Source organism: Cherax quadricarinatus, chromosome 93, assembly GCF_038502225.1.
Source record: "Cherax quadricarinatus isolate ZL_2023a chromosome 93, ASM3850222v1, whole genome shotgun sequence".
NCBI classification, from domain to species: Eukaryota; Metazoa; Arthropoda; class Malacostraca; order Decapoda; family Parastacidae; genus Cherax; species Cherax quadricarinatus.
The window spans coordinates 1774476-1786411 of NC_091384.1; the positions used below are offsets into that span (position 1 = coordinate 1774476).

Consider the following 11936-nt stretch of genomic DNA (forward strand, 5'->3'; position numbering starts at 1 on the left):
AGGCTGTATCTCGTAGGCTATATCTGGTAGGCTGTATCTGGTAGGTTGTATCTGGTAGGCTATATCTGGTAGGCTGTATCTGGTAGGCTGCATCCGATAGGCTGTATCTGGTAGGCTGTATCTGGTAGTCTGTATCTGGTAGGTTATATCTGGTAGGCTGTATCTGGTAGGCTATATCTGGTAGGCTGTATCTGGTAGGCTATATCTGGTAGGCTGTATCTGGTAGGCTGTATCTGGTAGGCTGTATCTGGTAGGCTGTATCTGGTAGGGTATATCTGGTAGACTGTATCTGGTAGGCTGTATCTGGAAGGCTGTATCTGGTATGCTGTATCTGGTAGGCTGTATCTGGTAGGTTATATCTGGTAGGCTGTATCTGGTAGGCTGTATCTGGTAGGCTGTATCTGGTAGGCTGTATCTGGTAGGCTGTATCTGGTAGGCTGTATCTGGTAGGTTATATCTGGTAGGCTGTATCTGGTAGGCTGTATCTGGTAAGCTGTATCTGGTAGGCTATATCTGGTAGGCTATATCGGGTAGGCTGTATCAGGTAGGCTGTATCTGGTAGGCTGTATCTGGTAGGCTGTAATTGGTAGGCTGTATCTGGTAGGCTGTATCTGGTAGGCTGTATCTGGTAGGGTATATCTGATAGGCTGTATCTGGTAGGCTGTATCTGGTAGGCTGTATCTGGTAGGCTGCATCTGGTATGCTGTATCTGGTAGGTTATATCTGGTAGGCTGTATCTGGTAGGCTGTATCTGGTAAGCTGTATCTGGTAGGCTATATCTGGTAGGCTATATCGGGTAGGCTGTATCAGGTAGGCTATATCTGGTAGGCTGTATCTGGTAGGCTATATCTAGTAGGCTGCATCTGGTAGGCTATATCTGGTAGGCTGTATCTGGTAGGGTGTAACTGGTAGGCTGTATCTGGTAGGCTGTATCTGTTAGGCTGTATCTGGTAGGCTGTATTTGGTAGGCTGTATCTGGTAGGCTATATCTGGTAGGCTATATCGGGTACTCTGTATCTGGAAGGCTGTATCTGGTAGGCTATATCTGGTAGGCTGTATAGGGTAGGCTGTATCTGGTAGGCTATATCTCGTAGGCTGTATCTGGTAGGCTACATCTGGTAGGCTGTATCTGGTAGGCTGTATCTGGTAGGCTGTATCTGGTAGGCTGCATCTGGTAGGCTATATATGGTAGGCTGTATCTGGTAGGCTGTATCTGGTAGGCTGTATCTGGTAGGCTGTACCTGGTAGGCTGTATCTGGTAGGCTATATCTGGTAGGCTGTATCTGGTAAGCTATATCTGGTAGGCTGTATCTGGTAGACTGTATCTGGTAGGCTGTATCTGGTAGGCTGTATCTGGTAGGCTGTATCTGGTAGGCTATATATGGTAGGCTGTATCTGGTAGTTTATATCTGGTAGGCTATATCTGGTAGGCTGTATCTGGTAGGCTATATCTGGTAGGCTATATCGGGTAGGCTGTATCTGGTAGGCTGTATCTGGTAGGCTGTGTCTGGTAGGCTGTATCTGGTAGGCTGTATCTGGTAGGCTGTATCTGGTAGGCTATATCTGGTAGGTTGTATCTGGTAGGCTGTATCTGGTAGGCTGTATCTGGTAGGCTGTATATGGTAGGCTGTATCTGGTAGGCTGTATCTGGTAGGCTGTATCTGGTAGACTATATCTGGTAGGCTGTCTCTGGTAGGCTGTATCTGGTAAGCTGTATCTGGTAGGCTGCATCTGGTAGGCTATATCTGGTAGGTTGTATCTGGTAGGCTGTATCTGGTAGGCTGTATCTGGTAGGCTGTATATGGTAGGGTGTATCTGGTAGGCTGTAGCTGGTAGGCTGTATCTGGTAGACTATATCTGGTAGGCTGTATCTGGTATTCTGTATCTGGTAGGCTGTATCTGGTAGGCTGTATCTGGTAGACTGTATCTGGAAGGCTGTATCTGGTAGGCTGTATCTGGTAGGCTGTATCTGGTAGGCTGTATCTGGTAGGCTGTATATGGTAGGCTATATCTGGTAGGCTGTATCTGGTAGGCTATATCTGGTAGGTTGCATCTGGTAGGCTATGTCTAGTAGGCTGTATCTGGTAGGCTGTATCTGGTAGGCTGTATCTGGTAGGCTGTATATGGTAGGCTGTATCTGGTAGGCTGCATCTGGTAGGCTGTATCTGGTAGACTATATCTGGTAGGCTGTATCTGGTAGGCTGTATCTGGTAGGCTGTATCTGGTAGGCTTTATCTGGTAGGTTATATCTGGTAGACTACAACTGGTAGGCTGTATCTGGTAGGCTGTATCTGGTAGGCTGTATCTGGTAGGCTGTATCTGGTAGGCTGTATCTGGTAGGCTGTATCTGGTAGGCTGTATCTGGTAGGCTGTATCTGGTAGGCTGTATCTGGTAGGCTGTATCTGGTAGGCTGTATATGGTAGACTGTATCTGGTAGGCTGTATCTGTTAGGCTGTATCTGGCAGGCTGTATCTGGTAGGCTGTATCTGGTAGGCTGTGTCTGGTAGGCTAGTATCTGGCAGGCTGTATCTGGTAGGCTGTATCTGGTAGGCTGTATCTGGTAGGCTGTATCTGGTAGGCTGTATCTGGTAGGCTGTATCTGGTAGGCTGTATCTGATAGGTAGCTGTATCTGGTAGGCTGTATCTGGTAGGCTGTATATGGAAGGCTGTATCTGGTAGGCTGTATCTGGTAGGATATATCTAGTAGGCTATGTCTGGTAGGCTGTATCTGGTAGGCTGTAGGCTCTGGTAGGCTGTATATGGTAGGATATATCTGGTAGGCTGTATCTGGTAGGCTGTATCTGGTAGGCTATATCTGGTAGGTTGTATCTGGTAGGCTGTATCTGGTAGACTGTATCTGGTAGGCTGTATATGGTAGGCTGTATCTGGTAGGCTGTATCTGGTAGGCTGTATCTGGTAGGTTGTATCTGGTAGGCTATATCTGGTAGGTTGTATCTGGTAGGCTGTATCTGGTAGGCTGTATCTGGTAGGCTGTATCTGGTATCTGGCTGTATCTGGTAGGCTGTATCTGGTAGGCTGTATCTGGTATATATCTGGGTAGGCTGTATCTGGTAGGCTGTATCTGGTAGGCTGTATCTGGTAGGCTGGTAGGCTGTATCTGGTAGGCTGTATCTGGTAGGCTGTATCTGGTAGGTAGGCTGTATCTGGTAGGCTATCTGGTAGGCTGTATCTGGTAGGCTGTATCTGGTAGGCTGTATCTGGTAGGCTGTATCTGGTAGGTAGGTTGTATCTGGTACTGTATCTGGTAGGCTGTATCTGGTAGGCTGTATCTGGTAGGCTGTATCTGGTAGGCTGTATCTGGTAGGCTGTATCTGGTAGGTAGACTGTATCTGGTAGGCTGTATGTATGGTAGGCTGTATCTGGTATCTGGTAGGCTGTATCTGGTAGGCTGTATCTGGTAGGCTGTATCTGGTAGGCTGTATCTGGTAGGCTGTATCTAGTATGCTTTAGGCTGTATATGGTAGGCTGTATCTGGTAGGCTGTATCTGGTAGGCTGTATCTGGTAGGTTGTATCTGGTAGGCTATATCTGGTAGGTTGTATCTGGTAGGCTGTATCTGGTAGGCTGTATCTGGTAGGCTGTATATGGGTGGCTGCATCTGGTAGGCTGTATCTGGTAGGCTGTATCTGGTAGACTATATCTGGTAGGCTGTATCTGGTAGGCTGTATCTGGTAGGCTGTATCTGGTAGGCTGTATCTGGTAGACTGTATCTGGTAGGCTGTATCTGGTAGGCTGTATCTGGTAGGCTGTATCTGGTAGGCTGTATCTGGTAGGCTGTATATGGTAGGCTATATCTGGTAGGCTGTATCTGGTAGGCTATATCTGGTAGGTTGTATCTGGTAGGCTATGTCTGGTAGGCTGTATCTGGTAGGCTGTATCTGGTAGGCTGTATCTGGTAGGCTATATCTGGTAGGTTGTATCTGGTAGGCTGTGTCTGGTAGGCTGTATCTGGTAGGCTGCATATGGTAGGCTGTATCTGGTAGGCTGTATCTGGTAGGCTGTATCTGTATCTGGTAGGCTATATCTGGTACTAGGCTATGTCTATCTGGTAGGCTGTATCTGGTAGGCTGTATGCATGGTAGGCTGTATCTGGTAGACTATATCTGGTAGGCTGTATCTGGTAGGCTGTATCTGGTAGGCTGTATCTGGTAGGCTGTATCTGGTAGGCTGTATCTGGTAGACTATATCTGGTAGGCTGTATCTGGTAGGCTGTATCTGGTAGGCTTTATCTGGTAGGTTATATCTGGTAGACTACAACTGGTAGTTTATATCTGGTAGGCTATATCTGGTAGGCTGTATCTGGTAGGCTGTATCTGGTAGGATGTACCTGGTAGGCTGTATCTGGTAGGCTGTATCTGGTAGGCTATATCTGGTAGGCTATATCGGGTAGGCTGTATCTGGTAGGTTGAGTCTGGTAGGCTGTGTCTAGTATGCTGTGTCTGGTAGGCTGTATCTGGTAGGCTGTATATATCTAGTATCTGGTAGACTATATCTGGTAGGCTATCTGTAGGCTGGGTAGGCTGTATCTGGTAGGCTGTATCTGGTAGGCTGTATCTGGTAGGCTGTATCTGGTAGGCTGTATCTGGTAGACTATATCTGGTAGGCTGTATATGGTAGGCTGTATCTGTTAGGCTGTATCTGGTAGACTGTATCTGGTAGGCTGTATCTGGTAGGCAGTATCTGGTAGGCTGTATCTGGTAGTCTGTATATGGTAGGCTATATCTGGTAGGCTGTATCTGGTAGGCTGTATCTGGTAGGCTGTATCTGGTAGGCTGTATCTGGTAGGCTGTATCTTTTAGGCTGTATATGGTAGGCTGTATCTGGTAGGCTGTATCTGGTAGGCTGTATCTGGTAGGTTGTATCTGGTAGGCTATATCTGGTAGGTTGTATCTGGTAGGCTGTATCTGGTAGGCTGTATCTGGTAGGCTGTATATGGGTGGCTGCATCTGGTAGGCTGTATCTGGTAGGCTGTATCTGGTAGACTATATCTGGTAGGCTGTATCTGGTAGGCTGTATCTGGTAGGCTGTATCTGGTAGGCTGTATCTGGTAGACTGTATCTGGTAGGCTGTATCTGGTAGGCTGTATCTGGTAGGCTGTATCTGGTAGGCTGTATCTGGTAGGCTGTATCTGGTAGGCTGTATCTGGTAGGCTGTATATGGTAGGCTATATCTGGTAGGCTGTATCTGGTAGGCTATATCTGGTAGGTTGTATCTGGTAGGCTATGTCTGGTAGGCTGTATCTGGTAGGCTGTATCTGGTAGGCTGTATCTGGTAGGCTGTATCTGGTAGGTTGTATCTGGTAGGCTGTGTCTGGTAGGCTGCATCTGGTAGGCTGCATATGGTAGGCTGTATCTGGTAGGCTGTATCTGGTAGGCTGTATCTGGTAGACTATATCTGGTAGGCTGTATCTGGTAGGCTGTATCTGGTAGGCTGTATCTGGTAGGCTGTATCTGGTAGACTGTATCTGGTAGGCTGTATCTGGTAGGCTGTATCTGGTAGACTATATCTGGTAGGCTGTATCTGGTAGGCTGTATCTGGTAGGCTTTATCTGGTAGGTTATATCTGGTAGACTACAACTGGTAGGCTGTATCTGGTAGGCTGTATCTAGTAGGCTGTATCTGGTAGGCTGTATATGGTAGGCTGTATCTGGTAGGCTGTATCTGGTAGGCTGGATCTGGTAGACTATATCTGGTAGGCTGTATCTGGTAGGCTGTATCTGGCAGGCTGTATCTGGTAGGCTGTATCTGGTAGGCTGTGTCTGGTAGGCTGTATCTGGTAGGATATATCTAGTAGGCTATGTCTGGTAGGCTGTATCTGGTAGGCTGTATCTGGTAGGCTGTATCTGGTAGGCTGTATCTGGTAGGCTGTATCTGGTAGACTATATCTGGTAGGCTGTATATGGTAGGCTGTATCTGTTAGGCTGTATCTGGTAGACTGTATCTGGTAGGCTGTATCTGGTAGGCAGTATCTGGTAGGCTGTATCTGGTAGGTTATATCTGGTAGGCTACAACTGGTAGGCTGTATCTGGTAGGCTCTATCTGGTAGACTATATCTGGTAGGCTGTATCTGGTAGGCTGTATCTGGTAGGCAGTATCTGGTAGGCTGTATCTGGTAGGTTATATCTGGTAGGCTACAACTGGTAGGCTGTATCTGGTAGGCTGTATCTGGTAGGCTGTATATGGTAGGCTGTATCTGGTAGGCTGTATCTGGTAGGCTGTATCTGGTAGGCTGTATCTGGTAGGTTATATCTTTTAGGCTACAACTGGTAGGCTGTATCTGGTAGGCTGTATCTGGTAGGCTGTATCTGGTAGGCAGTATCTGGTAGGCTGTATCTGGTAGGTTATATCTGGTAGGCTACAACTGGTAGGCTGTATCTGGTAGGCTGTATCTGGTAGGCTGTATCTGGTAGGCTGTATCTGGTAGGCTGTATCTGGTAGGCTGTATCTGGTAGGCTGTATCTGGTAGGCTGTATCTGGTAGGCTGTATATGGTAGGCTGTATCTGGTAGGCTGTATCTGGTAGGCTGTATCTGGCAGGCTGTATCTGGCAGGCTGTATCTGGCAGGCTGTATCTGGTAGGCTGTATCTGGTAGGCTGTATCTGGTAGGCTGTATCTGGTAGGCTGTATCTGGTAGGCTGTATCTGGTAGGCTGTATCTGGTAGGCTACAACTGATAGGCTGTATCTGGTAGGCTGTATCTGGTAGGCTGTATATGGTAGGCTGTATCTGGTAGGCTGTATCTGGTAGGATATATCTAGTAGGCTATGTCTGGTAGGCTGTATCTGGTAGGCTGTATCTGGTAGGCTGTATCTGGTAGGCTGTATCTGGTAGGCTGTATCTGGTAGGCTGTATCTGGTAGGCTGTATCTGGTAGGCTGTATCTGGTAGGCTGTATCTGGTAGGATATATCTAGTAGGCTATGTCTGGTAGGCTGTGTCTGGTAGGCTGTATCTGGTAGGCTGTATCTGGTAGGCTGTATCTGGTAGGCTGTATCTGGTAGGCTGTATCTGGTAGGCTGTATCTGGTAGGCTGTGTCGTCTTTCAATAATCTGTAACGTTACCAGCAGCTTTTCTAAGTCTTCCTTAATATTATTACAATTAAGACAGCGGACCGGTCATCTAACATTGTTACTTTCCCTTGCAGGTGACCGAGGGAGACCGCAGGACCACTGAACCGGAGTACGAGGAAGTAGGTCCACCGGTCCACCTCAAGAAGGCTCAAGGTAGGCCTACATCACCACTGTTATAGGTCAGGAGATAAGGTAGGTCTTAGGCCTACTAATCAGGTCATCAATGTCATAGGTCAGGAGATAGGGAAGGTCTTAGGCCTACCACCCATGTCATCAATGTCATAGGTCAGGAGATAGGGTCTTGCATAGGCCTATTGTCCATGTCACGAGTGTCATAGATCAGGAGGTAGGGTCTTAGATAGGCCTACGACCCACGTCAACGGTGTCAGGGTCAATTTAGGCCCTTTTTATTGACATTTTTTTAGATTTGTCAAAAAATCAAATCTTAGAAAGAAATTTTGAATATTTTCAAAGTAATTTAGACAATATCAAAGCAAGAATATCCTTAGTATCGAAGGTTAAGTAATCTTGGATAACCCAGGAGGCTTAGTAAGCCAGGATAACACATGAAAGCCAGGCAGTGTGGCTTATTTCAAGTGTGGTGAGTAGGCCTACCCTACGATGCCTCCCACACCAGTCTATTAATTAACTCCCAGGTACCTACTTACTGCTAGGTGAACAGGGACAGCGGGTGTAAGGTAACTAACTCCCAGGTACCTACTTACTACTAGGTGAACAGGGACAGCGGGTGTAAGGTAACTAACTCCCAGGTACCTACTTACTGCTAGGTGAACAGGGACAGCAGGTGTAAGGTAACTAACTCCCAGGTACCTACTTACTGCTAGGTGAACAGGGACAGCGGGTGTAAGGTAACTAACTCCCAGGTACCTACTTACTGCTAGGTGAACAGGGACAGCGGGTGTAAGGTAACTAACTCCCAGGTACCTACTTACTGCTAGGTGAACAGGGACAGCGGGTGTAAGGTAACTAACTCCCAGGTACCTACTTACTGCTAAGTAAACAAGGCCAACATTGTTAGGAGACTTGTATCTGAGTCTTTCCTCGCCCAGGGTTCATCCCGGGCCCTTTAGATTGTGAGCCGAATACGCTATTAATGCCATTCGTAGTGGGGCATGGGGGATAGGGTGAAGTTGGAGCCATCTATGGGCCAGGAACTTTATCTGCTGAAGTGAATTTATCTTATCGATATCTTCAAGCTGTGTCTTCAAGCTGTGTCTTCAAGCTGGCACTGGACAGGCACCTAAAGTCAGTTCCTGATCAGCCGGGCTGTGGCTCGTACGTTAGTTTGCGTGCAGCCAGCAGCAACAGCCTGGTTGATCAGGCTCTGATCCACCAGGAGGCCTGGTCACAGACCGGGCCGCGGGGGCGTTGACCCCCGGAACTTTCTCCATGTAAACTCCAGGTAAACTCCAGGTACTAACATGTTCCAAACTCGAGTCATTCCAGGAAAGATCTCAGGTGAAATTTTGTTCTTTGGATAGGTATAGAGTGTAGTTGCTGTTGGCTGCCCGTCTTGTGGCATAGAAGCTGTGTTCTCACTGTCTGTGGAGTGGAGCCAAGTGTGGTACCTTGACAACATTGGCCTTGTATATAACAGTAAGGTCACCCACATTCCTTCTGTGTTGAAGGCTCTGCTGGAATGACATCTGTCCAGGATGGGTCCAGGCGAGAGATGAGTCGCCTTGCTCTATTCTCTAATCTGTTAAGAAGTCGTTGAAGACATGGGGAGGGCGGGCAATCCAAGAAAGTGGAGCATACTCAAGGTGTGAACGTACTTGTGCCTCATGCAGAGTCTTGGCAGCCTCTACTGTCGAGCAGATGGGAGATACATTCAAGTTCTGTAAGCTTCCTGGCTGCCTTGTTTGCAAGATTTACAGCATGGTTCTTCATGGTCAGTTTGTAGTCAGATTTCACCCCAAGGATATCCACCTCATCCCAAGGTACCAACACTTTCTCATTCATTTTTTACCATTGCTCCAGCATTACCATCATGGTGCCTAGAGACCATCATCATTTGTGTTGTCTCGGAAGTAAATGTTACCTGCCATTGTTTTCTCCAAGCTGATATAGCTCTTAGCTGGTAATTGATGTAGCTTAGAGCAGCTGGCATTTCCTCTCTTGGATGGGTAAATGTCAGAGTACAGCCACTGCATATGCATGGGATTCTGGGATGAGTTGATGGCTATTGAAGTACACATTCCATAACAATGGTCCCGGCACACTCCCTGTGGGACTCTGGCACCAATAGAGTGTCTTGTTGACTCTGTTCCATTGAGAACTACTCTCAGAGATTACCTTCAAGGTAATCACTGAGAAGACAGATTATAGAGGCTGTAATTCCCAATATTTGCAATTTTGCCAAGAGTGCCTGGTGCCATACTGGGTCGACAGCACCACCAATGTCCAGTGCTACCACACAGATGACCTTGGATTCATCCAGTGACTGGTGCCACATAGTGGAGAGGTTTAACAGCAGATCACCAGCAGACTGACCTTTTCTGACGCCATATTGACGGTCACGAAGAATCAAGTGGCAGTCGAAAAACACTGTTGTCATCTGTCATGAGATTATTGTCACAAGAATCTTGCCAGTGATTGACACGAGTGACACTGGTGTTTAGTTGCTGATTTCCACTCAGAATGTAATTCGTCATTTACACTCTCCTAGGCAGTGCTGATAGATGCTACGCAGTGCTGATAGATACTAGGCAGTGCTGATAGATACTAGGCAGTGCTGATAGATGCTACGCAGTGCTGATAGATACTAGGCAGTGCTGATAGATACTAGGCAGTGCTGATAGGTGCTAGGCAGTGCTGATAGATACTAGGCAGTGCTGATAGGTGCTAGGCAGTGCTGATAGGTGCTAGGCAGTGATGATAGGTGCTAGGCAGTGCTGATAGATGCTAGGCAGTGCTGATAGGTGCTAGGCAGTGCTGACAGGTGCTAGGCAGTGCTGATAGATGCTAGGCAGTGCTGATAGATGCTAGGCAGTGCTGATAGATGCTAGGCAGTGCTGATAGGTGCTAGGCAGTGCTGATAGATACTAGGCAGTGCTGATAGATATGAGGCAGTGCTGATAGATGCTAGGCAGTGCTGATAGATATTAGGCAGTGCTGATAGATGCTATCGAGTGCTGGTAGATGCTAGAGAGTGCTGATAGATGCTGGTCAGTGCTGATAGATGCTAGATAGTGCTTATAGATGCTAGGCAGTGCTGATAGATGCTAGGCAGTGCTGACAGATGCTAGGCAGTGCTGACAGAAGCTGGGCAGTGCTGATAGATACTAGGCAGTGCTGATAGATGCTATCCAGTGTTGAAAGATGCTAGGCAGTGCTGATAGATACTAGGCAGTGCTGATAGATGCTATCCAGTGTTGAAAGATGCTAGGCAGTGCTGATAGATGCTAGGAAGTGCTGATAGATGCTAGGCAGTGCTGATAGATGCTAGGCAGTGCTGATAGATGCTTGGCAGTGCTGATAAATACTAGGCAGTGCTGATAGATGCTAGGCAGTGCTGATTGATGCTAGACAGTTCTGATAGATACTAGGCAGTGCTGATAGATGCTATCGAGTACTGATAGATGCTAGACAGTGCTGATAGATGCTGGTCAGTGCTGATAGATGCTAGATAGTGTTTATAGATGCTAGGCAGTGCTGATAGATGCTAGGCAGTGCTGATAGATGCTAGGCAGTGCTGATAGATGCTAGGCAGTGCTGATAGATGCTAGGCAGTGCTGACAGAAGCTGGGCAGTGCTGATAGATACTAGGCAGTGCTGATAGATGCTATCCAGTGCTGATAGATGCTATCCAGTGTTGAAAGATGCTAGGCAGTGCTGATAGATGCTAGGCAGTGCTGATAGATACTAGGCAGTGCTGATAGATGTGGGGCAGTGCTGATAGATGCTAGTGCTGCATACCGACTCAGCAATCTCGAGGTCACTTTATCCGGGCCCAGAGCCTTGTCTTGGACCAGGGATTTAAGAAAACAGTCTCTCTCTCTCTCTCTCTCTCTCTCTCTCTCTCTCTCTCTCTCTCTCTCTCTCTCTCTCTCTCTCTCTCTCTCTCTCTCTCTCTCTCTCTCTCTCTCCCACCTACACTCTTGGCTTCACTTCAGCTGCTGGTGTTATTTAAAGCAATTTAAAGCGAGCTCAGCTTTACAGTGTCTCACAAACACTGTCCTGACCTACATCACCCTCCTGTACCAGTATAAATGTACAGATCTAATTTATATGTGTTTGTTCCTGCAGGAGGAGAAGCTGATGACGTTGAGGTATATATCTCAGTGTATATACACTGAGAGGTGTATATCTCAGTGTATATACACTGAGAGGTGTATATCTCAGTGTATATACACTGAGAGGTGTATATCTCAGTGTATATACACTGAGAGGTGTATATCTCAGTGTATATACACTGAGAGGTGTATATCTCAGTATATATACACTGAGAGGTGTATATCTCAGTGTATATACACTGAGAGGTGTATATCTCAGTGTATATACACTGAGAGGTGTATATCTCAGTGTATATACACTGAGAGGTGTATATCTCAGTATATATACACTGAGAGGTGTATATCTCAGTGTATATATACACTGAGAGGTGTATATCTCAGTATATATACACTGAGAGGTGTATATCTCAGTATATATACACTGAGAGGTGTATATCTCAGTGTATATATATATATACACTGAGAGGTGTATATCTCAGTGTATATACACTGAGAGGTGTATATCTCAGTGTATATACACTGAGAGGTTTATATCTCAGTGTATATACACTGGTAGTTTACATTAATCAGTATTTTAGGTATTAAAGTATTC

General features: G+C 46.7%; 1 protein-coding gene across 22 annotated transcripts in view; it reads left to right on the top strand.

Annotated features, from left to right (window-relative positions):
* Positions 1-11936, top strand: part of LUBEL (Linear Ubiquitin E3 ligase) — a 151574-nt gene that overhangs the window by 16787 nt on the left and 122851 nt on the right. For all 22 annotated transcript variants that reach the window (XR_011394647.1, XM_070104587.1, XM_070104590.1 and 19 more), the window contains exon 2: positions 7163-7241. Coding sequence is in view for 21 of the 22 variants with exons in the window: in XM_070104587.1 (XP_069960688.1) it covers positions 7163-7241 (79 nt within the window). In the remaining variant the exon portion in view is untranslated. The remainder of the gene's footprint in view (positions 1-7162; positions 7242-11936) is intronic.